Below are 26,301 nucleotides of genomic sequence, written 5' to 3'. Positions count from 1 at the left end.
GAAGGAGGGAGCCTTCCCACACTGGGGGGACAGGACAGGAGGGCATGTTGAGCTCCCAGTGTTAAACCTAGATTTCCCTCCCTTGTCACCTGGGACTGATGCACTCTGGGGCTCCATTCTGTCTCAGAGTCTGGCTCTCTAGCTTGGGAATATTTCACCTTCTTTCTTTTTTCTTTTGAGACAGGGTCTCACTCTGTCACCCAGGCTAGAGTGCAGGGGCACGATCACAGCTCACTGCAATCTCAAATTCCTCGACTCAAAGGATCCTCCCGCCACAGACTCTGGAGTAGCTTGGACTGCAGGAACAGGCCACCATGTGTAACTGGCTCCATAAGCAAGAAAACATTTTTATAGGTTTATTTTTATTTTTTGTAGTTATCTTGTGTTTCAAGTTCCTAGGCTAGTAAGATTTGCTGACCAGAACTTTGTAAGTTTCTATTGCATGAATGCATTCTTTTCAGTTTCATTCCCAGAAATGGGGGAACCTCCTTGCAGCCATAAAGTAACTACAAAGGCTCACATGACCTGTTCAGAGAAGGCACCAAGGACCCTCAGAGCAGCCTACTCCCTGCATCTTGTGGTGGGACCACCACCCCCCAGCTAATGTTTTCTCATTTTAGTTGTCTGGCTAATTTTTTTCTATTTTTTTTTTAAGTTTTCTGATTTATTTGTTTATTTAAATAGAGAGAGGGAGGGTGTCTCACTCTCACTCAGGCTGGTCTCAAACTCCTGACCTCAAGCGATCCTCCCACCTCAGCCTCCCAGAGTGCTAGGATTACATGTGTGAGCCACCATGCCCGGCCTGTTTTTGTTTTCTTTTTAAGATCACAAAGACAATACTTTTTCATTGAGAACCAGTGAAAGAGTAGGAAAATTTGCAATTGGCCAATTGCTTCTGGCAGGCAGCCTTGGAGAAATCAGGAAATTTCTGTTCCAGAGAGGGCAGAGCTGGTGGTGCCGTAATTTAGGGCAGCACCGCCTTTCTCTGCTGCACCTCCCTTGGCAACTGCCAAATTTGCAGACTGCAAACAGCCCCCTCTCCCGCCAGATGTTCTGTTACACTGTGTCACTCACCCTTAGCTACCAATGCCTGAACCTTTTTCACCAAACCCTTCCTTTTCAGTCTACTGTCTTTGAAATTTTCTGGCAAGATTAGTATGTCAGTCTCCTCCAAGATCTTCATAAACTGCTCTGTTGCAGCTTTTACTCTCCTATCAAGTTTGTGGGGGGCTTCAGCTTGCAAATCCTTGGCGAGAAACCCCTGCTGGATTCCAGTAAATTCTTTATTCAACTTTTATTAATAGTTGGTCTGCTATCTTGTCCACAGACTTCTCCAAATCTTTCAATTTCTTTAGGTCAGGGGCTGGGCGCGGTGGCTCACGCCTGTAATCCTAGCTCTCTGGGAGGCCGAGGCGGGTGGATCGTTTGAGCTCAGAAGTTCAAGACCAGCCTGAGCAAGAGTGAGACCCCGTCTCTAATAAAAATAAAATAAAGTAAAATAAAAAGTTAATTGGCCAACTGAAAATGGAAAAAAAAAATAAAGAAATAAAAAAATTTAGAAAAAGTTTCTTTAGGTCAACCTCTTCCTCTGGACTGTTCTTTTATCTTCTTTATTAACATGACCCAGCAACCACTATAATTTTTTTTTTAGTTTGCAGAAATTTATCAACATTGAAAGACATTGCTTGATCTTCCCATCATGATCCATGAAAATGCCTGCAACAAAAACACCTTTAGCCACATCTCTGCATTTTAATTTAGATGGTGGCCCCTGGGGAACACAGAATAAATATATCAGATCTTTTGTTGTCCCGGCAACCGTTCTGTATTCCAAGTGCTGACAATGGTGTCTCCATTTCCTTTAGAGATTTTCCTTTAAATGTGAGTTTCTGAAAAAAGGCAGTGGGACCCCTGTGGCCTCTGCAACTGCCTGGGCCGGGTCCTGGACGACTGGCTCACTGCTGCCGGGCTGCGGGGTGACATGAAGGGCGTGCTTCCCACCGCTGTGGGTGACAGTCGCCGGGAGCCCGGCTGCCGCCATTTCCTCCCCGCTCACCTCCTCGCTCCGACTCACCTCCTGGCGCGGGGCCGAGCGGGGCCGGGCTTCCTTCTCCGCCCGCGGCGTGCGGGTGCCGGCGGCGGTGCCCCGGCGGGTCGGTCATGCCCGCCGGCCGCGCCCGGGGCCGCACTCGGGACCGCTGGGCGCCCAGAGGCGGGCCGCGCTGCGCCGCCGCGGGCTCTGACCGGCGCGGCTCCCGGGGCCCAGCCGCGCCCGGGCCCCTCGCCGTCCCCGCGCCCCGCCAGGCCCGCGGCTTGCAACCCCGCCCGGCCTGTGGGCGTGCTTTTATCTGTTTGTTTTTCTCTGGAAACGGGTAGATTGGGGATGAGGTGTGGAAAAGGCTTGGCCGGGCGCATCCTCAATGCCCGACTCCCCGAGCACACCGGGTCCTCCCTCCCGTTGCAGGGCGGCCTGGCCGGCCCGGTGGCCCTCCTGCTCTGAGGCCAGGTGACCGCCCTACTGGACAGTGAGCCTGCAATTCCCGCACACTCGTGACCCCCGCGTCCAAGAGGAAGGAGGAGGAAGGAACGGCTCTGAGGACAAGAAGACGCCAGGGTGGGCTCTGGAGAGCCTGAAGCAAATTTTCTCTCTCTCTCCCTTTTTTTTTTATGTTGTTGTTGTTTGTTTTTTTGAGACAGAGTCTCACTCATTGCCCAGGCTAGAGTGAGTGCCGTGGCGTCAGCCCAGCTCACAGCAACCTCAGACTCTTGGGCTCAAGCGATCCTCCTGCCTCAGCCTCCCGAGTAGCTGGGACTACGGGCATGCGCCACCATGCCCGGCTAATTTGGTCTCCAGCTCCTGACCTCAAGCAGTCCTCCCACCTCGGCCTCCCAGAGTGCTAGGATTACAGGCGTGAGCCACCGCGCCCGGCCTCCTGAAGCAAATTCTGCTGAAACGCCAACATCCCCTCGGTGAGGACCCTGTCTGTCCCCACGGGAGAAGGAAGCCCCGCCCCTCAAGGGCCTTAACCTCGGTGGATTGGCTCCGCCTCGCCGCCTGTTTTTCTCGCCCTCCGCCGCTAGGGGGCGGAGCCTGGAGCGCTACCCAATCAACAGCGACATTCTGCCACCTGTCCAATCAGGAGCGCCGCTGAGAGGGCGGGAAGCTCCACGAAACCGCGGGATCTGCCCCCGCCGTGTGCACTCGGCGTCGCACCTGTGCTGTTCTGGGAGGTGTGGCTGCGCCGCGGCCGCTTACGAGCTGAGACCTGACTGACTGCAAAAGCAGGGAGACCCAGGGACAACCCGGAAGCCGAAAAATGGTGAGTGTGTGGGGCAGGGGTCCCGAGACTGTGGAGAGGGGCTGGTTGGAACCGGCTGGAACCGGCTGTGGCGGTACCCGGGCCTCCCAGCCATCCACTCCAGGGCGGGCGACCCCAGTCGCCGCTGCCGCTGGGGAAGGTCGCCTCTCGGTCCCTCCGGCTAGCGGGGTGGGGCTGGGCCACTCTGGGTCCCCCGGTGTCCTGTCCCGTCCCTGCGTGGTGACCTCGGCCTGGCGCCCTCTCTGGGCAGCTTCACAGCCACAGACCCGCGTGTCCCCAGACTGTGCGGTGACGGCGGGAGGGTCCCCACTCGGTGTGTGGGGTCGTGGGTGGAAAGGGGTGTGGTATGGGGGGCATTCCCATCCCCTCTGTTCTCCTGGAGGGAGACCTTTTTCCACAGGCTTCCAAACGTATATTAGGCAGGGTCGCAAACCCACAGCCTTGTCCCCCAGCCTAGCTCTTCCTAGCGCTGGGAATAAATCCTTAAATTTCCAGATTCTTCCCTGCATTCGCAAACATCCACTTCTCTCTAGAACACAACATTATCATCAACTATTTGTCCTCCATACTACATTTCATTCAGCTGGGGTATATTGTTTATCATTTTCCCACAGATTAATAGTGGTCTTTTCAAAAAGACTTATTTTGTTTGCGAACATTTCAGATGAGAGGAAAGCAGAGAATAACCACCTGACAGTCTGCTGTAAAAAATCGGTGTGCCTCTCCTCTTTTTTTTTTTTTTTTTTTTAATTTGTAGGCACAGACACCTTATCAGAATGTCTTTGGGTTGAGGTTCCCCTTTCGAAACTCCACAAGAGGCCGGGCAGGGTGCCTCACGCCTGTAATCCTAGCACTCTGAGGCGGAGACGGGCGGATTGCTCGAAGTCAGGAGTTCGAAACCAGCCTGAGCAAGAGTGAGACCCCGTCTCTACTATAAATAGAAAGAAATTAATTGGCCAACTAATATATATATAGAAAAAATTAGCCGGGCATGGTGGCACATGCCTGTAGTCCCAGCTACTCGGGAGGCTGAGACAGAAGGATCGCTTGAGCGCAGGAATTTGAGGTTGCTGTGAGCTAGGCTGACACCACGGCACCCACTCTAGCCTGGGCAACAAAGTGAGACTCTGTCTCAAAAAAAAAAAAAAAAAGAAAAGAAAAAAAGGGAAAAAAAAAAAGAAACTCTACAGGATGATGATGTGTCTTCAGCCCACATGTTATCTTTTCCTGGTTCTGGGTTTCAGAATTGCCTTGGGATGACCCAGTATGACCACAGATGCCACGTGTCTTGGAAGGTCTAGTGAACATCAGTCCCTGGGTCATTCGTCCCAGAGGATGGTCTGAAGTAGGGGAGTATGTCATCTCTGGGGAGTAGCTGGATGCCTGGGGTGGGAGGAGTTTCCTATGATATCCTTCATCTAAAAAGGTATTCCTTTGGGACATTTAGCATTCCCCCCCCCCAACCCAGTTTCTATTCTTTGGAGACAGACACATTGGAGGTCAGCCAATCAGATGCTGGTGACACAGGAAAGTGATTCCTTGGATTCATGCAAGAAAGAATTCAGGAGCAAGCCAACAAAATAAAGTGAAAGCCAGATTTATTCAGAAACTATAGTTACAAAGTCTATCCCACAGACTAGAGGCTGGCCCTTCCTGCAGAAGACAACCAGCTCCTTGCAGACAAGGACCAGTCCCCTGGTTCCTGTTGCCTTTATGTTTAAGCAACAGGCTAAATAAGGGGAGGAATATTCATGGCAGGGGTGGCATTTCTCCACCATCTTGGTTCTAACCCCTTAGAGCTTGCCCTGCCTTCATCTTGTTTTGATCAGGGCAACTAAAACTTTGTTTCAAAATTTTCTGACTCAGTGAGGCAATGCTGCAGCAATGCCCAAAGTGATGCCGTGCCCAAAGCAGTACCTGCTAGTTCCCTGTCTCATTCTCCCCTCAGAGATAATACTCCCCCTCAATCTCAAGGGGTTGTAGAAAGACAAAGGTCCATCTTCTGTAGCTTCTTCCTGCTGATGTTACAGGCGTAGGCTGTGCCTAGCATTGGGGGAGTAAAAATCTTTGGAAATCTGGTTTTAGGGCTCAGTGGCAGGATGCCTCCATGTTCTGAATTGGCTAGTAGCATGGGTTGGAAGCCTTGCATTGGCATCCTCTTAGCATGAAATTCTTGTAACCTTGAAGAGACCAAGTTAATAAGAAGGTTAAACAATCAAGGGTGGAAAAGGAGAAGCAAAAAGATGGCAATGACAGGCCCAATAATGGGAGAAACCAGGTAATGAATGGGAGATGTTTTTTGATGGAGGACCATATATCCCCTGGCAATGAGGTTCTGGTATTTGGAAGGCATTTGGCTCCTTGCAAAAGGGTGTTAACCCTGGTTTCAACCTTACCAGAGGAGTTAATATAAAAGCAACAAGAAGTGTTGGTGAAGGCAAACTCCCCTTTGTTCTGCCACATAGGTGGTCTCAGGCTATTCAGTGATCTATCCTGTGGTTGGCAAGGGAATTTAGAGAAGTTTGGAGGGTCTTGAGACCTTGACTTTCATTTTCAACATTCCTTTCTACGAGGACAGACATGTTAAGCCACTAGTGGTGTATGAAAATAGACTGGGGTTGTTTTCCATCTATGTTTTTAGAGTATATATAGATTATGTGAGGAGTGAAAGAGTAAGAAGAAGCAATGCAAATTTTGTCACTGACCCCTCCAGTGGGAGGGGGGGAGGCTCAGAATGTTTGCGAAATTATGAAGCATGGCATATCCAACAATCACTTAAGTTTTGACCCTCAGCCACGGTATGTGAGAGTTCAGTCAAAAAAAGAAATTGGTGTGGCCGGGCGAGGTGGCTCACGCCTGTAATCCTAGCTCTCTGGGAGGCCGAGGCGGGCGGATTGCTCGAGGTCAGGAGTTCGAAACCAGCCTGAGCAAGAGCGAGACCCCGTCTCTACTATAAATAGAAAGAAATTAATTGGCCAACTAATATATACAAAAAATTAGCCGGGCATGGTGGCACATACCTGTAGTCCCAGCTACTTGGGAGGCTGAGGCAGGAGGATCCCTTGAGCCCAGGAGTTTGAGGTTGCTGTGAGCTAGGCTGACGCCACGGCACTCACTCTAGCCTGGGCAACAAAGCGAGACTCTGTCTCAAAAAAAAAAAAAAGAAATTGGTGGACAAGGACAACTGAGAGCATTATGATGGCAACTACCATAATTAAGATATTAGGGGATACTATGGATTACTCACAACCGAAGACAAGAATTCAACAATTAAAACCCAAATCTAAATATTTACTTATCTAAAGCTAAATGATGGTTTCTCTTTCTCTTGAATAGGACCCTAAACCCGTCAAGAGGTTGGCTTTCCTAGGCAGGCTCGAGTGAACTTTCTTCTAGGTCTGCCTGAAATGGCTCAGGAGAAAAAGGTTTAAGTCTAGATAAGTGTGCCCAACTGGCAATTCCTTGAAATTTAACAACAGTGGGGGCTCTTAGTAATACAGGAAAAGGGCCATTCCCCTTTGGGTGCAATTGGTCATCAGAAGATCCCTCTTTCTAAGATTTTAATAAGACTTGGTCTCCTAGTCGTATAGAGGAATTAACCTCTTCCTTCAAGGGGGAGGGTAATATTTTATTTCTGTATCTTTGCAGGGCTGTTTGGACTTGACTTAGGTTAATATGGGTTAGGGTTCCGTGAGGTTTTTTTTTTTGTTTTTTTGTTTTTTTTAATCAAATAAGTCTGAGGTTAGAAAGAGCCTCCCATAAGTCATTTCAAATGGACTAAGCTTTAAGGTTCTTTGAGTGGCTATCCTAATTCATAGGAGAGAGACTGAGACCCATTTTTCAGAGGTCTCCTGACAAAGTTTTGCTAATGTCCTTTTCAGGATATGATTGGCTTTCTCCACCTTACCTGATGATGGAGGCCTCCAGGAGGAGAGAAGATGATAGGTAATGCCTAAGGCCGAGAAGACCTGCTGAGTCACTTCGGCAGTGAAGGAAGGCCCATTATGACTTTGTAAACTTCTTGGTAGTCCAAATCGTGGGATGATTTCTTTAAGCATTTGGACACTTCCAACGCTTTCTTCATCCTGGTAGGAAAAGCCTCTGTCTAGCCCATGAAAGTGTCTATAAACACTAACAAATATCTTTTTTTTTTTTTTTTTTTTTGAGACAGAGTCTCACTTTGTTGCCCAGGCTAGAGTGAGTGCCGTGGCGTCAGCCTGGCTCACAGCAACCTCAATCTCCGGGGCTCAGCGATCCTACTGCCTCAGCCTCCCGAGTAGCTGGGACTACAGGCATGCGCCACCATGCCCGGCTAATTTTTTGTATATATATTTTTAGTTGGTCAATTAATTTATTTCTATTTTTGGTAGAGATGGGGTCTCGCTCAGGCTGGTTTCGAACTCCTGACCTTGAGCAATCCGCCCGCCTCGGCCTAACAAATATCTTAATCCCCTGAAGGGTGGCATCTGGGTAAAATCTATTTGCCAGTCTTCTCCTCGGTATGTGCCTCGGTATTGTACGGGTTGGAGTAAAGATGGAGGCCTGTGGTGGCTTCCAGGACAGTTAGAGGCACAAAGTTCACAGGCCTCAGTGATGATCTTTATAGTTTGGAACTAACCCCTACTAAAAGAGGCGTGCAAGAGAAGCTAAATAGAGTTTCATCCCAGGTGTGATGAGTCTTAGAAGTGTTTAACCCTTTGCACTTGGATGTCGAGTGTGGATAATGTTGAGTGGATAAGGGGAAAAAAGCAAGTGAGTGCAAAGGGTTAAATACCTTCCATTGTTCTGCTTCTGGGAGTCACCCAGAGGGGAGGGGTCCTTTTGTAGGTCCCTCCATTCAGCCCGTTTGACTCCATTGGCTGTATAGTGAGGTGGTGCTGGCAGGCGTGGCTTCTCCAGTCTTAATACCGGAGCCTGTGATATTGACCCCCTCTTCACTACAGCCTTAGCTGTCCTATCTGCCAAAGCATTTCCTGTAATAATGGAGGTTTCTCCCTTGTGGTGTCCTCTGCGATGAATGACGGCTATTTCCTTGGGGAGTTGGACTGCTTCCAAAAGCTCTAGGATCTCAGAGTGCTGTTTTATAGGGGAGCTTTTTGCTGCTAACAATTCCTGCTCTTTCTATATAGCAACAAGAGCATGGAGTACTAAGAATCCATATTTGGAGTCTATATATATATTGACTCTTAAGCCTTGTGCTAAGTGGAGGGCTCTAATCAGAGCAGTTAGCTCTGCTGCTTGTGCAGAAGTCTGGGGAGGCGGAGCATTAGCTTCAATACCCTCTTGTTGATTAACTATAGCATACCCAGCTGTTCTCTTTCCTTCAGAGATGAAGCTGCTTCCATCCAGAAACCATTCCACATCAGGGTTTGGCAGGGGTTCATCTTTAAGGTCTGGCCCACTAGATTAAGTCTGGTCTATAACTTCAGTACAAGAATGGCTAGCTTCTTGAGAGGCAGAATCACAGAACAGGGTAGCAGGGTTTAAAAGCTGGCATACCTTAAGGGTGTCAAGCAAAAGGGCTTCATACCTAAGCAGATGTCCTCCTGTCAGCCATTGGTGTCCCTTAGCTTCTGATACTGCCTGTACCTGAGGAGGAGTCATTACTTCCAGTTGTTGTCCCATGGTGAACTCCAGCCTCCTCTACCAATAGGGCAGTGGTGGCTATGGCTCACAAGCATACAGGCCATCCAGTCGCCACCTGGTCTAATTGTTTAGAAAAGTAAGCCACAAGCTTAGGATTATTTCCAAGCTTTTGAGTAAAGTCCCCCAAGGCTAGCCCTTGCCTTTCAGCCACATAAAGGGTGAATGGTTTTTCTAATTCAGCAATCCCAAAGCCAAGGCAGTCCCTGATTTTCCTTTAAGGTTAGAAAGACTTGTTGGCAAGTTTTGTTCCACTCTGAAGGCTCATGATTTGGTCCTTTTAAAGCCTCATACAGAGGTTTTGATATAAGTCCAAACCCAGGAATCCAGATCCGGCAGAACTCTGCCGTTCCTAGAAAAGTTCTCAGCCGCTTGTTACTGTGAGAGGGCTGAAGTGCAAATATTGCCTTCTTCTGATAGTCCTGGTTCCAGGAGTGAGAACATACCCCAGATATTTGACCTTTTGAACAGCTTTATCAGGGGATACTCAGTGTCCTTGCTTTCCCAGGAAATTTAGGACCTGAATGGTATTTTCATCAGAGTCTTCCTTAGTGGGACTGGATATTAATAACTCATCTACATACTGTAAGAGAGTTCCCCTATTGAATTGGAATTCCCTCAACTCTTTTGCCAAGGCATTTCCAAACAAATGGGGACTGTCTCTAAACTGCTGGGATAAAACTGCCCATGTAAATTGGGAGGTCATATAAGTATTTGGGTCTGTCCATTGAAAAGCAAAAATGTATTGAGAATTTGGATGCAAGGGTATACGGAAGAAAGCATCCTTCAAATCCAACACTGTAAACCATTTCGCATCCTCTGTTACCTGGGTTAGTATGGTATAGGGGTTAGGAACTATTGGATGGACTGAAATCACAGCTTCATTTATTGTCCTTAAATCTTGAACACACCTACATTTGGGTTTTTTTTATTGGCAAGATAGGGGTATTACATGGAGACTGCCAAAGGCCAATATTGAGATGTTCTACAGAAGCCCTGAGAGACCTCGGGTCCCGTCAATCCTTTGTTTTCTCTATCGTCATGGGCTTGGGCGGCCCAGGCTCACTTGGGAGGGCTTGGGTGGCCCAGGTTCACTTGGGAGCACTGGGCAATCCTTTTTCCATTGGCCCTTTTGGCGGGGCGTGGTGGCTCACGTCTGTAATCCTAGCACTTGGGAGGCTGAGGCCGCTCAAGGTCAGGAGTTCAAATCCATTGGCCCTTTTGTTTGCAGAGGAAGCTCTGATTGGGATCCCAAGACCAAGATCTGGAACGCTCCAAAGGCCATATCCAAAAGCTGATTCATAGTGGCTTGGGGCTTCATTGCTCCCTTTTGTAGTTTTTTCTTGATATTGAGAGCAGACTGGGAAATGAAATGCATTTCCAAAAGGGACTGTCCTTCTGGGGAATGTGGGTCTATGTTAGTATACTCTCTCAGGGCTTCAACTAGGCAACCCTGAAATAAGGCAGGGTTCTCATCTTTTCCCTGAGTCACCCCTCTGACTGTGTCATAATTTACCGGCTTTATCACACAGTTTTTCATACTCTCAGGCAAGTTACCATGTTATTTCTATGCTCTCGATCTATGGATCCCTTCTGGTAATCCCACTGGGGATCCCGGTCTGGAACAGGGTCTCCCCTACACAGTCTACGGCATAGCCTTGATTTCCAGCTGCCACCCTGTCTGCGTACTCTCAGGCCCTGCTCAGGATTCTCTGCTTTTCTTCTACAGAGGGACAATAGTATCTGCAGGTCCTGCCATGTTAGGTCAAAAGTCATAGCCAGTTTAGCAAATTCCTCAGTAAATCTCCCAGGATCTTCAGAAAACCGGCCAAACTTCTTGCATATAGCCAAACCTGACAGAAAAGAGAACATGTACCCTAATTGTTCCTCCATCCCCATTAGCCACTTCTCATAGCAGACACAGATTGGACTTTGGAGGCTCATATGGGGCCCCACCCCTGGTGTTACCGGTTGGGCTTACTTCATCTGTCATAGGGGGGTACAAGTTAGTTGTATAGGGAGGCGGTATATCCAGTGAGTGACCCCGGGGTGGAACCCTTTGTGGCAGAGTTGGGAGGGGTGAGGGTGGGAGGTCCCTAAAGGTGTCATGGAGAGCCAGGAGAGGGTCATCCAGAATATCTGGTGGGACTACCTGGTGCCCGGAGGTTATGTGGGCTGGGCACATCCCGAACCTATCCCTCAAGTCAGGATCCTGATAAAGGGCTGTGAAAGCTCGAATATATGGGACCTCCCCCTCCCCCATCTTCCCTTTCTTTTGGAAAGCAAATCTAGCTGCAGTGGTATTATTATACTTCAGGGAGCCTTTACCGGCCATGCCTCCTGATCCTGCAATGTGTGTATTGTGGCCATGAAGTGTTACAAAATAAATAAATAAACTTTTTTTTTATTTGTAGACTTTCTGACTTAAATTTATTCCAGTTATCGAGGAGGCATCCTAGTGGGGAGACCTTTGGGATAATTGTTGTCCTCCCCATCCTGAACAGACTTTCTGCTAGACTAGGGGGCTTTTTCAGGCCTGTTGGAGGAACTAATAAGTACAAGGTTTCCACCTTCTCTTTTCTTTTAAGAAAGTCAACAAGGGGCCGGGCGCGGTGGCTCATGCTTGTAATCCTAGCACTCTGGGAGGCCGAGGTGGGCGGATTGCTCAAGGTCAGGAGTTCAAAGCCAGCCTGAGTGAGACCCTATCTCTACTATAAAAATAGAAAGAAATTAATTGGCCAACTAATATATATATATATAAATTAGCCGGGCATGGTGGCTTGTGCCTGTAGTCCCAGCTACTCAGGAGGCTGAGGCAGGATCGCTTGAACCCAGAAGTTTGAGGTTGCTGTGAGCTAGGCTGATGCCACGGCACTCACTCTAGCCTAAGCAAGAAAGCGAAACTCTGTCTCAAAAAAAGAAAAAAAAGAAAGTCAACAAGGCAATGGTGGCCAAACCTTGCAGAGTCAAGGCTGGTACAGCTGAGAGGGCACAAAGGCTAGAGGAGAAAAGATAGAACACAGCAAAACACTGTTACAACATACAAAGTACAGAACAAGCTTCAGTCTGAGAACACATGTAAGATTCCAATGTAGCATTATAGTTTGACTTGAAGAAATCACTTGGGGTTTGGGCAAAGGGAGAAAAAAAGAGAGTTAACAGCAAGAGTAGCAGCCTAACTGCCAGCAAGAAGAAGCCTCAGACAGAAAAATAGGTTTTCATGATCACAGGCAGCCTAGAGAAATTATAAAGCCAGCTCACTTAAGATACCAAGGATAAGTCTAGAGTGTAAGGGTTTTGGAAATAACCTAAGGAGCAACAGTCAGCCAGTTGCAGGGAAAATGGTAAGTCTTTGTGTTGAGGCAAGCAAAGGCAGGTCATAAGGGGGTAAAAAAATGTTAAACACTGGCAGAGAGCACTAGGCAGCCTGGCTTTCAAAAAAAATAAGATAAATTGGGACAAATAAAACACTGGCAGAGGGCACTAGGTGGCCCGGCTTTCAGAAAAATAAAACAATCATTCCCAAGAGGCCTGTTTCAGCCCTTTAACTTGGTATCACCAAAGAAGAGAGTCCCTTCCCAAACGCCAAAAACCCTGAGGCAACTGGGAGGCAGTCAGAAAGAGAGATGGAATAGCAGAGTCTAACACTTTAGAAAGCAAAAAAAAAGAAAATGAAAAGAAACCAAACCAGACAAAGGGAGACTTACCCATCCTTCAGGTCCAAATAGTGCCGTACTGTCTTAATTAGGGGTCCGGGTGGGGGTCTCCCTTGATCCCCTCTGAGTCACCAGGAAGATGACAGAAAAGTGACTTCCAATGCAGGGAGCCCCTTGAAGTCCAAGTGGGGCCTTGGCTTCATGCAAGAAAGAATTCAGGAGTGAGTCGACAAAATAAAGTAAAAGTGAGATTTATTCAGAAACTATAGAAAGTTTCTCAGTTTTTTTTAGTGCTTTTTTTTTTTTTTTTGAGACAGAGTCTCTCTCTCTCACCCTGGGTAGAGTGCAGCGGTGCCATTGTAGCTCACTGCAACCTCAAACTCCTGGGCTCAAGCCATCCTCCTGCCTAAGCCTCCCGAGTAGCTGGGACTACAAGTTCCTGCCATGATGCTCTATTAATTTTTCTGTTTTTAGTAGAGACGGGGTCTCACTCTTGCTCTGGCTTGCCTTGAACTCCTGAGCTCAAACGATCTGCCCGCCTTGGCCTCCCAGAGTGTTAGGATTACAGGTGTGAGCCACCACACCTGGCCTTTTTTTTTTTTTAATGTGTATTTTTTGAGACTATATTGTCTACACTGATCTCAAACTGCTGGGCTGAAGCTCTTCTCCTTCTTCCACCTCCCAAGTAGCTGAGATGGCAGGCATTCACCACCACGCCTTGCATTTTATATAAGGCACTTAAGCATTCTTGCATTATGGTATCTGCAGGAGATCCTGGGGCCAATCCTCTATGGATTTTGAGAAACGACTGTATTCATTACAGACATTTGTCTGTAGCTGTAGTTCCTGTTGTTGTCTATCTTTCTTAGCATAATTTTGGCCTGAAAGAATGAATTTGGATCTATACCCTTGTCTTTAATTTTCTGAAGGAGTTTGAAGACGATTGGTGTTAATTCTTTCTTAAATGTTTGGCAGAATTTTAGCAGTGAAACTATTTGGTCCTGGGCTTTCATTTGTTGAAAAGGCCAGAAATTTCAGAAGCCCAGATTTGTGACTGATGTCTGAAGGGGACACAGTCTTGTGGGACTAAGCCCTCAACCTGTGGGATCTGATACTATCTCCAGGAAGATGGTGTTGAAATCGAGTTGACTTGATGTGCGCTGTAGAATTCATGGCTTGCCTGGTGGGAGGGCAGGGAACCCCTGACATATGTGGCCATAGAAGTCTTCTGTATTGATTGTTGGTTATGAGTGAGAGACTAGAAAGAATACATTGAGCGGGTTTTCCCACAGTGTACCATATAACCATCACTCTCAATATCAGAACCACACCTCAGTTGTGACCCTAAAAATAGGCCCCATTGGCCAATGTGTGGACATTGCCCACCTCCCCATGTCTGTCTTATTTTGTTCTGACTCACTTACCAGCTCTGCTGCCTCATGGCTGTCATGCTCTATGGCCTGCTGTTGCTGGGGAGCTCATGCTGTGAGTTGTGCTGTTTTGTGTGTGTTTTATGATGTCAAATCTCTGAATTAAAGCTAGAATTCTACATTCTATAGCAGACAAACATGTACAAATTACATCCTTTTAAAAATTTATTTCTTGGGGAGGGGCGGGGGGAAAAATTTCTTTCTTTACATTTTTATCATGAAATATATTCACAAAGAAATGAATAAAAGGGATGTGGTAAGACTTCATCATAATAACAATATAAATATCATAGAAATCCTTATCAAGATTCATACTTGGGCCTTGGGTAGTCATAGGGTCTCCTAAGAGTTCTCTGTATGAGTCATCTCTGCTTTGCCCTGCAGGTGACCACTCTCCTGATTCTTTGGTTATTTAAAAAAAAAAAATCTTGGCTGGGCACGGTGGCTCATCCCTGTAATCCTAGCACTCTGGGAGGCCAAGGCAGGCGGATTGCTCAAGGTCAGGAGTTCGAAACCAGCCTGAGTGAGACCCCGTCTCTACTAAAAATAGAAAGAAATTAATAGAAAGAAATTAATAAATTGACCAACTAAAAATATATATACCAAAAAAAAAATTAGCTGGGCATGGTGGCACATGCCTGTAGTCCCAGCTACTCGGGAGGCTGAGGCAGGAGGATTGCTTGAGCCCAGGAGTTGGAGGTTGCTGTGAGCTAGACTGACACCATGGCACTCTAGCCTGGGCAACAGAGTGAGACTCTGTCTCAAAAAAAAAAAAAAAAATCTTTAACATTTGTTGTTTTTCACCAAGCAGTGTTCTTTTCATTTTGCCTCTTTTAAACTTTGTATAAGTAAGTATTTATTATAGTAAAAAGGTTTATCTGTGGTTCCTCTGCACCACTATGTTTCACACACTCAAGTGTCTGAGGCTTTTGGACATCCAATTTAGTCATCCATTCTATTGGTTATGGTGTTTGAGCTTTTTCAGGTGCACTTTTCACTCTTTAATTTACTAGAAATAGCACTGATCCTTCCTTCATTCATGCATAACTATTTATTTGTTTGATGTTGTCATCAACACTTGGCATTATCTGATTGGCTAATTTTGTCCTTCTGATCACTATGGTGAAATGGATCTGCTTGACATTTTATGTGGCCCTTTCCTTATTACCCAGGAGATGGTCCATTTGTCATATATGGTCTTTTATCTTCTCTTAAATATGTTTTAGTTATTTTTCCGTAAATTAATAGTGTGTTTATTCACTTTTGTGCTGCACACTAATCCTTTTATATTGACATGTATTACAGATATATTTCTCCTACTTTGTATTTTACCTTCTTTAATTTTCATGTATCTAAATATTTCTGTTCACATCTTTATGGCTTTTTCTTTCTTTCTTAGTTATTTTTTTAAATGAACTCTTTATTTTGCTTCTTTTTTCTTTTGTTTAAAGACAGGATCTCAGTTTGTCACCCAGACTAAAGTACAATGATGGCATCATAGCTTACTGCAGCCTCCAACTTCTGGGCTCAGGTGATCCTCCTGCTTTAGCCTCCTGAGTACATGCGGAGTACAGATATTTTTTCAGTATACTGAATTCCCCTCCCTTGGCTATATGCCAACAGTGGGATTGCTGGGTCATACAGTAGTTCTATTTTTAGTTTTTTGAGGAACCTCTATACTGTTCTCCATAGTGGTTGCACTAATTTACATTCCCAGCAACAGTGTATAAGGGTTCCCCTTTCTCCATATCCTTGCTAGTATTTGTTATTGTCTTTTTGATAAAGAGCAATTTTAACTGGGGTGAGATGATATTTCATTGTAGTTTATTTTTTTTCTCATTGTAGTTTTGATTTGCATTTCTCTGATGACTAATGACATTGAGCATTTTTTTGTTGGCCATTTGCATGCCTTCTTTTGAGAAATGTCTATTCAGACCCTTTGCCCATTTTTTATTCAGATTATTTGGTTTTTCCTATTGAATTGTTGCAGCTTTTATATATTCTAGAAAAATATGGAATGCTTCATGAATTTGCATGTCATCCTTGCACAGAGGCCATGCTAATCTCTATATCATTCCAATTTCAGTGTACATGCTGCTGAAGCAAACATTTTCCTTTTCTTTATATGAGAAAATTCTGTTCTTGCATCAAAAAGACATTTGCCTGGGACTTTGCAAAGCATTCTAATTTTATCTTTCATATTTACCTGCACAGTAAATTGATTATTGTCCATGGAATAGAGGGAAATACAGTGCATTTATCCAGTTAAGTATCAGTTTGTCCCTGCCTCATGTATTAAGGTGCTTATGAATTCTGCCAGTATTCCACAAACCTTGCTCTGCCAGTAATCAGCTTTTCATATATATGGTGACTTATTGAAGACTCTTTTCCTTTCCCTTGGTCTATTTGTTTATCTGTCTGTTAATAGTATGGTGTCCTGAATATTATAGTTTTACAACCTTTTATTTGTATTATGCAAGTTGTCATTTCCTTGTTCAGAAGATTTTTACTGTTGTTAGACATTGATACTTCTATTAGGTTTGGTGAAGTAGTTTTTGTTGACTACTTAAATATCTGTGGGATTCAAGGAACTCTATAAATATATGTGAGAGGTATCAGCTTGGTGACATTGAGTTCCTTACAATAACATGTGTCATCTTTTCTCCATGTCCTTTTGCATTGTCACTATCCAATACAATGCTTAAAATTTCTCCACTAGGATGTTGAGATATTTCAGTAGCCTTTTGTCACACTTAATTAAATTTGGCCTATAGGAAACCAGGTTCCAGCTTCCAAATGTTCTCTCTTAGTCTAATTACATAGGATGGACTTAATTCCCCAAGAAAAAGTTGTGAAAAACCTGTGAAATATTATATAGTATACCAGGGAAGCTCATTAGACACTCCATGCCCAGAGTGGTTTTTTGTTACACCATCTGCCAACAAAATTCTAACTCAGCCAAGTGTGGTGGCTCACACCTGTAATCCTAGCATTTTGGTAGGCTCAGGTGGGAGGATCACTTGAGGCCAGGAATTCAAGACCAGCCTGAGCAATGTAGCAAGATCCTGTCTCTACAAAAAAATACACACAAAAAAATTAGCCAAGGTGTGGTAGCACAGGCTTATAGTCCCAGCTACTTGGCAAGTTGAGGCAGGAGGATTGCTTGAGTCCAGGAGTTTGAGGTTGTAGTGAGCTAGGATGACACTACTGCACTCTAGCCCAGGAGACAGAGCAAGGCCCTGTCTCAAGAAAAACAACAAAAGAAGAAAATTCCAAACTCTCAGAGGGAAGACAAGAGTTACACAAATACTATATTGTTTTCACAACAGTTTGGGCATACTAAGCCTTCTTAAAAGGTAAGCTGGGCCGGGCGCGGTGGCTCACGCCTGTAATCCTAGCACTCTGGGAGGCCGACGCGAGTGGATTGCTCGAGGTCAGGAGTTCGAAACCAGCCTGAGCAAGAGTGAGACCTCATCTCTACTATAAATAGAAAGAAATTAATTGGCCAACTAATATATATAGAAAAAATTAGCCGGGCATGGTGGCGTATGTCTGTAGTCCCAGCTACTTGGGAGGCTGAGGCAGAAGGATTGCTTGAGCCCAGGAATTTGAGGTTGCTGTGAGCTACGCTGACACCATGGCACTCACTCTAGCCTGGGCAACAAAACGAGACTCTGTCTCAAAAAAAAAAAAAAAAAAAGTAAGCTGATGTGGTCCCTCTAAAAGTCCAGTTCCCAGATACCATCAAAAGTCAAACTTGGGCGCCTGTAATCTTAGCACTCTGGGAGGCCGAGGTGGGTGGGTCACTCAAGGTCAGGAGTTCAAAAGAAAAAGTCAAACTTTGTGAAAAAGCATTTGTAAGGATAAGCAGTCTCGGGACTGCTAATGTTATCTCTCTTCTTCTGCAAACTATGTAGTATGACTTTATAATGACTAGTGTTACAGACCCACTGTACAGAGAGACATTAGGCATGTCCCAGGCATTCCTGAAGAGGAATGTTCTTGTTCATTTCTTACTTTACTAAATTATTCAATTTTAGCATCAGAATTGCTATGTGGGGGAGGAGGTGAGTATAGACAAGAGAATTAGAGTCTGATAACCAAGTCATAGAATAAATGTTTCGGGACCATGGCATCATATGAACCTCTTATGAATTGAGTATACATCAGGGCTGTCCAGTTTTACCCAGCCTCCTCTGTACATGTGGGATATTTCAGGAGTCGGTGACCTTTGAGGATGTGGCTGTGAACTTCACTCAAGGGGAATGGGCTTTATTGAATCCTTCCCAGAAGAATCTGTACAAAGATGTGATGCGGGAAACCTTGAGGAACCTGTCCTTTGTAGGTAAGGGTATTATTCCTTCACTTCATTGATTTAGAAAACAAGTGTTTCTTGCTCATCAACACTGTTCATGATTGGCAATATGGAAGGAGAATGCTTTAGTGAATAAATAAAGCATGGCTGAAGTGTGCCACAAACAGAAAATCTAATAATTCTCTATAATTTTGTAATTTTTCTGGGTTTACATTTAGGAATAAAATGGGAAGACCAGGACATTGAAGATCGATACAGAAATCCAAGGAGAAATCTAAGGTAATTTGCACTCAGGAGAGAAGGCGATTTCCTTGAGAGAGAATCTTAGAATATCAGAAAGTGTCAAAATCAAGCAAACAAAACAAGTAAAGCCCAGCTTCGAATTTATTTGTTCTTAGAAAGTTGTCATCAAAATATACACATAAAAGTGATATAGATGTTTATTTTTGGCAAAATGGTTCCCTTGGAAACAGTATTAAGAAATCACATATACATCAGAGATGACTTGAGTGTGGAAAAAAGAAAAATAACATTTTTAAATTTATAAAAATAAAATAAAAAAAGAAATCCCATATGAAACGCCACTGTTTTGATAATAGCGTTCAGTCCTTTCATAGCAAACAACTCGAGACAGGGCACAAAGCCTACACTTTCCCTGATACTGTTAAAAATTTAAGTTTAAAACCTATTAACACATGTATAGTCCTTTATAAATAAATCCTCAATAATGTGTTTCACATTTTTTACAGACATTATATGGCAGAGAGACTCCGTGAAAGTAAAGCAGAGCGTCAAGGTGGAGAAACCTTGAGCCAAATTCCAAAACATGTTCTGCACAAGAAAACTCCTGCAGTAAAAGCATGTGAAAGCAGTGTGTGTGGAGAGGTCGTCATGGGTCATTCATTTCACATGAGAGATCATGCTAACCATGAACCAAATGAGTATCAGGAATTCACAGAGAAGCCATATACACATAGCCGATGTGAGAAAGCCTTCGGTGATCACCACTCTTTCCCAACACATCAAAGTCCTCACACACATGCTAGACAGAAGCCCTATGATTGTAAGGAATGTGGGAAAACCTTTACTTCTCCCAAAACTCTTCGAACACACATGGTAACACACACTGGAGATGGACCTCATAAATGTAAGGTTTGTAGGAAAGGCTTTGCTTATCCCAGTTTGTTACGTATTCATGAAAGAAGTCACACTGGGGAGAAACCCTATGAATGCAAGCAATGTGGTAAAGCCTTCAAATATTCCTATTACATTGAAATACATAAAAGAATTCACACTGGAGAGAAACCCTATAAATGTAAAATATGTGGTAAAGCCTTTATTTATCCTGTTCAAAGCCATGAAAAGACTCACAATAGAGAGAATCTGTATGAATGTAAGCAGTGTGGGAAAGCATTCTCTCTTACAAGTTTGCGAAGACACATGATAATGCACACTGGAGAGGGACGTTACAAATGTAAGGTGTGTGGGAAAGCCTTTGATTACCCCAGTGAAGTTCGAATACATGAAAGAATACACACTGGAGAGAAGCCCTATCAGTGTAAGCAATGTGGGAAGGCCTTCAGTTGTTCCAGTACCTTTCGAAAACATGAACAAATCCACACTGGAGAGAGACCCTATAAATGTACAAAATGTGAGAAAGCCTTTAGATCTCGCAGTTCTGTTAGAAATCATGAAATGACTCACACTGGAAAGAAACCCTATGAATGCGAGGAATGTGGGAAAACATTTATTTGTGCCACAAGCCTTCGAAGACACGTGATAATGCACACTGGAAATGGAGCTTATAAGTGTAAGGTATGTGGGAAGGCCTTTGCTTTTCCCAGTTCATTTCATAGACATGAAAGAATTCACACAGGAGAGAAAGCCTATGAATGCAAGCAATGTGGTAAAACCTTCCGTCGTTCCGGTTCCTTTCGAATACATAAAAGAAAGCATACTGGAGAGAAGCTGGAGTCATGTAAATAACGTGGTAATGCCTTCATGTAGCCCAAGTACACTGGAATATATAAAAGAACTCACACTGGAGAGAAATTCTATGAACCTAAGGACAGTGGGAAAGCATTCCATTTTCCAAGTTCCCTTTATTTTATTTTTTCTTTTAACCTAATTTATTTATTTATTTAGTAGAAAGAGGGTCTCTTTTGCTCAGACTAGTCTCAATCTCCTGAGTTCAATCAATCCTCCCAGCTTGGCCTCCCAGAGTGCTAGGATTATAGGCATGAGCCACCACACCTGGACCCCAGTTCCTTTTAAACTCAGGAAATACAATGGAGAAAGACCCTATGGGTGTAAAAACTACAGTAAAGGCTTCAGGCTTTTGTAGTTACTGCAGAATACATAGAAGAACTCTTACTGGGTAGAAACCCTATGGTCGTTAGGAATGTGGAAGGCATTCATATGCATCAGGTACTTTCTAAAACATGGAAAAAGACTGACATGCAGAAAAATCCTATAAATGTAAAAACCTTTCCTCCTGTTATTTTTAAATACATGGAAGAAATCATACTGTTGAAGAATCATATAAGGAGTGTGGGAAAGTCCTCATTTATTCTCCTCCAAAGCATGAAATAACTCATTGGAGAGAAATCCTAAATAAAGAACTGGGTGAGGCTGGACTCGGTAGCTCACACCTGTAATCCTAGCACTCGGGGAGGCTGAGGTGGGTGGATCGGTTGAGCTCAGGAGTTCGAGACCAGCCTGAGCAAGAATGAGACCCTGTCTCTACTAAAAAAATAGAAATTAACGACAACTGAAAACATATAAAGAAAAAATTAGCTGGGCATGGTGGCACATTCCTGTAGTCCCAGCTACTTGGAAGGTTGAGGCAGTAGGATCGCTTGAGCCCAGGAGTTTGAGGCTGCTGTGAGCTAGGCTGATGCCATGGCACTGTAGCCCCGGCAACAGAGCAAGATTCTGTCTCCAAACAAACAAAAAACTGGGAACGTCTGGGCATGGTGGCTCATGCACTCTGGGAGGCCGAGGCAGGAGGATCGCTTGAGCTCAGGAGTTTGAGACCAGCAAGAGTGAGACCCTGTCTCTACTAAAAATAAAAAGTTAGCCAGGCTGCATGGCACACACCTATAGTCCCAGCTACTCAGGTGACAGAGTAAGACTCTGTTTCAAAAAAAAAAAAAGAATGTGGAAAAGCTTTTTTCCTATCACACAGCTCTTCTAGCACACATGGGAATGCATGGTGCAGAGAACTGTAATTGTAAAAAGTGTGAGAAATCCTTTGATAATTCTGGTCCACTGATAGTCAACAAGGAACACAAACCCTCTTGAGTATAAGCCATATGCAGAAGTCTTCAAATGTTCTGCACATATGAATGCAAACTGGATATAAAGCTATAAATGTGAAAAATACAAGAAATTGCTCAGTTTTAGCACATACTTTTTTTTTTTTTTTTGAGACACAGTCTTGTTCTGTCGCCCCAGTTAGAGTGCAGTGGTGCCATCATAGCTCAGCACAACTTCAAATTCCTGGATGTCGTGGCCCGATTACAGGACGGGGGATGACACAGAACATAAAATAACGACACAGACACACATGGACATGACAATGACTCAAGTGGCCAATGTACTGGTCGCTTTATTTTTTTAATTTATTATTTATTTATTTTTTGAGACAGAGTCTCACTTTGTTGCCTAGGGTAGAATGAGTGCCGTGGTGTCAGCCTAGCTCACAGCAACCTCAAACTCCGGGGCTCAAGCAATCCTCCTGCCTCAGCCTCCTGAGTAGCTGGGACTACAGGCATGCGCCATCATGCCCGGCTAATTTTTTGTGTATATATTAGTTGGCCAATTAATTTCTTTCTATTCATAGTAGAGACGGGGTCTCGCTCTTGTTCAGGCTAGTTTCGAACTCCTGACCTTGAGCAATCCACCCGCCTCGGCTTCCCAGAGAGCTAGGATTACAGGCATGAGCCACCGCGCCGGGCCTCGGTCGCTTTATTTTTATATCCCCCAGACCCAAGGTTAGTTCCTTGTAGTGAGCATCTGAGCATAGCAGCGATATCAGCCAATTCTGGAGTTGTTTCAAAAGGGAACATGGTCTCAGACCTCAAAACGGTTACTAAGTTAAGGTGCCGGACAGAGCTCAAAAGCCCGGCCGAGATAGGCAACATAAAACAATGCAGCCATTTGAAGTGCTTCTTGGTCTCAGTCCCAGGCGGTGGCTCCTTCCTGGCCCCCATGGTTGTGCCTGTTTTAGGTCACCCCCCTCCATGGGGAGTCATACCCGTCATTGACTACCAACCATCAATCTGGGGCCAGTTCTTGGGAGAGTTCTTCTTATTCTTGTTCTCATGGCCTCCAGACTCCAACCACGGGGGACCTCTGTGTGGGAGTTGGGAGCATTTGCTTATGTGCAACAACTCAGGCCTCTTATCAAGTCACAAGGCAGCAACCGTGTCTGAAGGAAATGCTGACTACTGCTGCGTCAGGCAGCACACGTACATTACAGGCTGTAGTGAATGATTAGTATAAGGCATAACACCAGAATCAGCCCCCAACACCTGGGCTCAAGTGATCCTCCTGCCTCAGCCTCCCAAGTATCTGGAACTGCAGGCGTGCACCACCATGCCTGGATAATTTTTTCTATTTTTGGTAGAGACAAGGTCTCGCTCTTGGGCTGGTCTCGAACTCCTGACCTCAAGTAATCCTTCCTTGGCAGTCCCAGAGTGCTAGGATTACAGGCATGAGCCGCTGTGCCTGGACAACAAATACTTTGAAAGTCTTGAAAACCCCCTTTGTAGAGAAATCTTATAAATGTAAGTAAGTTGAAGAGCTTGATGCAAAGTAGTTTATGTAAAATGTTGCAGAATATACACAAAGTGAAGAAAATATAAAAGTTATAAATATATTGCCTTTATCAGTAGCTCATGCTTAAAGTGGATCTCTGGGCTAAGAATTTCTAGTTCTTACCCTGGAAAAGTAACCTTGAGGGAACATAATTCTGTAAGTACTATTTAAGCAAGTGTGTTTGTTTAATAGACAATTTTTTTTCCTAAATCAGTAGAATTTCTCTCCTTCCATTTTGAAGTGTGTTGTTTCCATGGGGTAATCAAAATGTCTTCTAAATATGTAGGTAGGTTTCATTTTTATGTGGTTTTTCAATAGTTCTGTGATTTTTTTTTTTTTTTTTTGAGACAGAGTCTCACTTTGTTGCCCAGGCTAGAGTGAGTGCCATGGCGTCAACCTAACTCACTGCAACCTCAAACTCCTGGGCTCAAGCCATCCTCCTGCCTCAGCCTCCCAAGTAGCTGGGACTACAGGCATGTGCCACCATGCCCGGCTCATTTTTTCTATATAAGTTGGCCAATTAATTTCTTTCTATTTATAGTAGAGACGGGGTCTTGTTCTTGCTCAGGCTGGTTTCAAACTCCTGACCTTGAGCAATCTGCCTGCCTTGGCCTCCCAGAGTGCTAGGATTACAGGCGTGAGTCACCGCGCCCAGCCGAGGTGATTCATCATCATTGAAAAATGAGTCTGTTAATTGTGGGGGTTTTCCTACTGGTGTCATGTGACAGGTTTTAGATATCATATACCCTATATATGTTCTACCTTTCTTTCCTATCGGAAATGCTACTTTTGGGGGAAAGAACAAAGTTGTCTATTTCATTTTCCTTGATAATAGTTGGCATCACTTTTTAAATGTGTAGGGTTTACCACAGAGTACCGTCTCATGGGAAGTATTATTTTCATCTTTTGTTCTTTACTCAGTCATTATTGTTTGCCATTATTTGAAACATTGAGTATGAGAAACCTTCAAATGGACAATAAAATCTGGAGTTAAGTACTAGTCCATTATGAGTTTTTCCTATGAGTAGAGTGATATCTATGCAAGTCTACGGTAATTGCCTGGTTGAAACACTAAAAAGATCTACAGATGTGTGCAAGTCAATTAAGAAGGTAATAATTGACAGAGCTTATCATTTTGAGCAATATCCTAATTTAGTGGAAATGGAAGTATATTTGAGGTCCTCACAGGGAGAAATGTTTAATGTCTTAATATAAGAAGAGTAGCTGAATGCATTGTGTTTCAATGATCCACAACATTCCAAAGTTTACTATTCACAGGTATCATTTTCATATCTTAGACGTCAGCACACATTATGGAAGGGGAAGGAGAAGTGTAACCATTTTGTGTTTTATTAAAGAATAAAGGCAATCCAGTCTTTGTCCTATTTTTTTCAGGTCTACCTTATTTTTTCTTCAAACTGTTCAGATTATGCAATTTCATGATTTTATTTTATTTTATTTTATTTCTCCTCTTGCCCGTATCATTCCTTCCATCTAACAAAGGAAGAAAGTTAAGTGCAAGAAAGCACAGGGCCTTACCCAAACTCACATACCTCATAATAAGCCAGATCAGTGGCTAAGGATGGAGAAGTTGTGTGCAAATGGAAATCACAGGAGACTTCACATGATCGAGAGTTCTGCATCTGGATGGTGGCATAACTACACACCAGTGAAAATTCACAGCTACACTTAAAATCGTACATGTGTATATTGAACATAATAGAAAAAAAACAAAAATGCTTTCATGTGCAAGAAGAGAATGTTAAAACTCTCTTGAGCCTTGATTTTTAGGTGTGCCATGTTTCTTTCTATTAATGGTACCATGAGATTCTTCTTGGGAAGTGTTACAAGAAAAAGGACGTAGGGCTCCAACAGCCCTTTGTGATGTCTTGAAACCCTTTGTGATGATAGGAATCATTCTTTGTGGCCACACCTGCCTACATATCACAAACAGTTGAATAGAAGTGAGGGGTTTGCCACAATTTGTCTTTGAGTTTACACCAGGTGTTTCAAGTAAGATCTTTGGGATTTTTGCACTTCTGAGATATAAAGACATTCCTCAATGGTTTTGTCCAAGTAGGATCTCCTGGGAAGCATCCTAATCCTCAGGCATCAGCGTCATGTCTTTCCTGGATTAGTCCTTGTGGCCATTTCTACATGTTAACTTTTCCCTCTTAATCTCACTTTCTGCCTTTTTACTGAGAAATATCTTTAGGAATCCACCCTCACCCCATTCTTTGGAAAATTTATCTGCAGCAAGTCCAGGATGCTGTGCTGTGAAATGATGGAGGAAGCAGTGGCAGAACTCATTGTGATTTATCTCTAAAAATTTCCTAATTTTGACTGTTGTTTGATACATTCATTGTATAACCTAATGCTTAGTTTCCAAAAATTTGAATTTTCAAGTTTTCCTTCTGTTGTTTATTAATAAGGCTAAGTTTATACAAAGCATCTCTTGGATGAGCCCATTGTGATCACAGGAAATAATTTGCATAATGTTTATTTTTGTTTTTTGAGGCAGAGTCCCACTCTGTTGGCTGGGCTAGACTGCAGTGGTGTCATCATAGCTCACTGCAACCTCAAACTCCTGGGCTCAAGTGATCCTTCTGCCTCAGTGTCTGGAGTAACTGGGACTACAGGCATGCACCACCATGCCCAGCTAATGTTTTCTATATATTTTCAGTTGTCCAGCTAATTTCTTTCTATTTTTTTAGTAGAGATGGGGTCTCACTGTTGCTCAGGCTGGTCTCCAACTCCTGAGCTCAACAATCCGCCTGCCTCAGCCTCCCAGAGTGCTAGATATACAGGCGTGAGCCACCACGCTCGGCCCTGCACAGTGTTTTGATTTTTGTATTTATAGAGTTGCTGGAATCAGACTGTCATTTCTGTATATGAACAAAATATGTGAAGGTCAGATTTAGAGACTCATTAAGGTAGTATTCCAGAGAAAGGGTTTATGAATTTGACGGGTTATTTAGGTCAGAATTTTAAATTGATTTCAGGTGAGAGTTTGCTGCTGGCAAAAATAAAGATATTGAAGGAGGATGTTACGAAAATAAAGATGTTTCTACTCTGTGAGGATAGCACAGAAGGGTATGTTAATCTCAAAGATTTAA

The 26,301-nt window shown here is 44.1% G+C and overlaps 1 protein-coding gene, 1 long non-coding RNA gene and 2 pseudogenes across 3 annotated transcripts; 1 reads left to right on the top strand and 3 right to left on the bottom strand.

Annotated features, from left to right (window-relative positions):
* Positions 1-804: 804 nt before the first annotated feature.
* Positions 805-3,120, bottom strand: LOC142864877 (BAG family molecular chaperone regulator 1-like; annotated as a pseudogene).
* Positions 2,354-25,480, top strand: LOC105885537 (uncharacterized). Of its 2 annotated transcripts, XM_012790526.3 has the most exons (5): positions 2,354-3,320; positions 7,202-7,265; positions 18,268-18,394; positions 18,583-18,643; positions 19,114-25,480. In XM_012790526.3, the coding sequence occupies exons 3-5, from the start codon at positions 18,361-18,363 to the stop codon at positions 20,348-20,350; spliced, it is 1,332 nt and encodes a 443-aa protein (XP_012645980.2). In that variant the 5' UTR covers positions 2,354-3,320; positions 7,202-7,265; positions 18,268-18,360; the 3' UTR covers positions 20,351-25,480. The 2 variants fall into 2 exon arrangements, with proteins under 2 accessions (XP_012645980.2, XP_012645979.2); XM_012790525.3 differs by lacking the exon at positions 7,202-7,265.
* On the bottom strand, positions 5,431-14,090 carry LOC142864834 (uncharacterized). The gene is made up of 3 exons (XR_012915135.1): positions 14,044-14,090; positions 8,820-8,909; positions 5,431-5,500 (listed from the first exon to the last, which is right to left on the bottom strand). It is a non-coding gene; the product is annotated as an uncharacterized LOC142864834 (long non-coding RNA).
* LOC142864954 (uncharacterized) lies at positions 16,056-16,155 on the bottom strand (annotated as a pseudogene).
* Positions 25,481-26,301: the final 821 nt, after the last annotated feature.

Source organism: Microcebus murinus, chromosome 27 (assembly GCF_040939455.1).
Source record: "Microcebus murinus isolate Inina chromosome 27, M.murinus_Inina_mat1.0, whole genome shotgun sequence".
Taxonomy (NCBI): Eukaryota; Metazoa; Chordata; class Mammalia; order Primates; family Cheirogaleidae; genus Microcebus; species Microcebus murinus.
The sequence above is the reverse complement of the archived record's forward strand: the minus strand, read 5'-3'. Positions and strand labels throughout refer to the sequence as shown.